Source organism: Emydura macquarii, unplaced genomic scaffold (genome assembly GCF_026122565.2).
Source record: "Emydura macquarii macquarii isolate MOO-44397 ecotype Brisbane River unplaced genomic scaffold, CSIRO-AGI_Emac_v2 contig_1899, whole genome shotgun sequence".
Classification (NCBI taxonomy): Eukaryota; Metazoa; Chordata; order Testudines; family Chelidae; genus Emydura; species Emydura macquarii.
In genome coordinates, this window is record NW_027132036.1 from 83,898 (window position 1) to 85,112 (window position 1,215).

General features: G+C 47.7%; 1 protein-coding gene across 1 annotated transcript; it reads left to right on the forward strand.

The window, feature by feature from the left end:
- The first annotated feature begins 217 nt into the window (after positions 1-217).
- On the forward strand, positions 218-703 carry LOC137159794 (claw keratin-like). The gene has a single exon (XM_067558264.1). The coding sequence runs from the start codon at positions 218-220 to the stop codon at positions 701-703; it is 486 nt and encodes a 161-aa protein (XP_067414365.1).
- The last annotated feature ends 512 nt before the right edge of the window (positions 704-1,215 follow it).

The window sequence follows — 1,215 nt, forward strand, 5'->3', positions numbered from 1 at the left end:
ATGCGAGTGGAAAAGAGGCATAGAAAGAGTTAATAGGAACAAGTACATGGCCATGAACACAGAGTTTAAGTCCACTCCTCCTCTCTCTCTCAGGCCCCATGCACACCTCACTACATTAGTTATCTAACTTTAAAGACTTTTTCTCCCACCAGGACTTCTACCTTCTCTTTACTGTAGTCTCTCTTGTATGTTTCAGGTTTACCTCCATCACAGAAAGATGACTTTCTCCAGCCTCTGCTATCCAGAATGCGGGGTGGCCCGGCCCGCTCCAGTTTCTGGCACCTGCAACGAGCCGTGCGTTAGGCAGTGCCCTGACTCCGAAGTGGTGATCACACCCTCCCCGGTTGTCGTGACCCTCCCAGGACCAATTATGAGCACTTTCCCTCAGCACAGCGGAGTGGGAGCCGTAGGAGCACCAGTGGTCGGACCCGGTTTCGGGGGCTCATTCGGACGGGGGGGCTATGGAGGCTATTATGGAGGATTGTACGGTTTAGGGGGATTCGGTGGTTACGGTGGCGGTTACGGTTATGGGGGATTATGGGGTTACCCAGGCCATTGTGGTTACGGGGGATTATGGGGTTACCCTGGCCATTATGGTTATGGGGGATTTTGGGGTTACCCAGGCCATTATGGTTATGGGGGACTATGCGGTTATGGGGGATATGGTGGTAGGTACTTGGGGGGACACTGCTGGCCATGTTAAACACAGCAAGAATATCTGTGGGAAAAGGAATAACCAGGAAATGAACAGCAAGATACAGATTCACACGTGATCTTTTGGGCATGGCTTTCAGAAGTGCTGTGCAAACATGGCTCCCATTGAATACAGTGTGACGTATGTGTGCTCAGCCCTTGGTCTAACAGCCTAGCTGTATTTCTTATGTTATGCTTTGTAACGCTTTCTACCAACGTTTTCCCAACCATGTGCGATTCTCTTATTCACAAGAGACCTTGCTGCCAAGTAGATTTATACATTATATGTACTATCCTTTTCATAGATATATACTTTTAGCATCTCCCTTTAACATTTGCTATGGCAGCTGTACAATGGAGAAGTTGCGTAGTCCTTTGCTTCTATTTTCCCACCAACTGGGGTAAAACAAGGAACTTGAAATGGTTGCAAAGTAGACTTGTTTGTCAAGCTCTGCAACTATAACAAAGAAAAAAGAACATCTTGTCTGAAATGGGTCCCAATGGGGTGGGTGATTTATCCCA

Excerpts from the sequence above, each read along its gene's own strand:
- LOC137159794 (XM_067558264.1), top strand. The coding sequence starts at position 218 with ATGACTTTCTCCAGCCTCTGCTATCCAGAATGCGGGGTGGCCCGGCCC.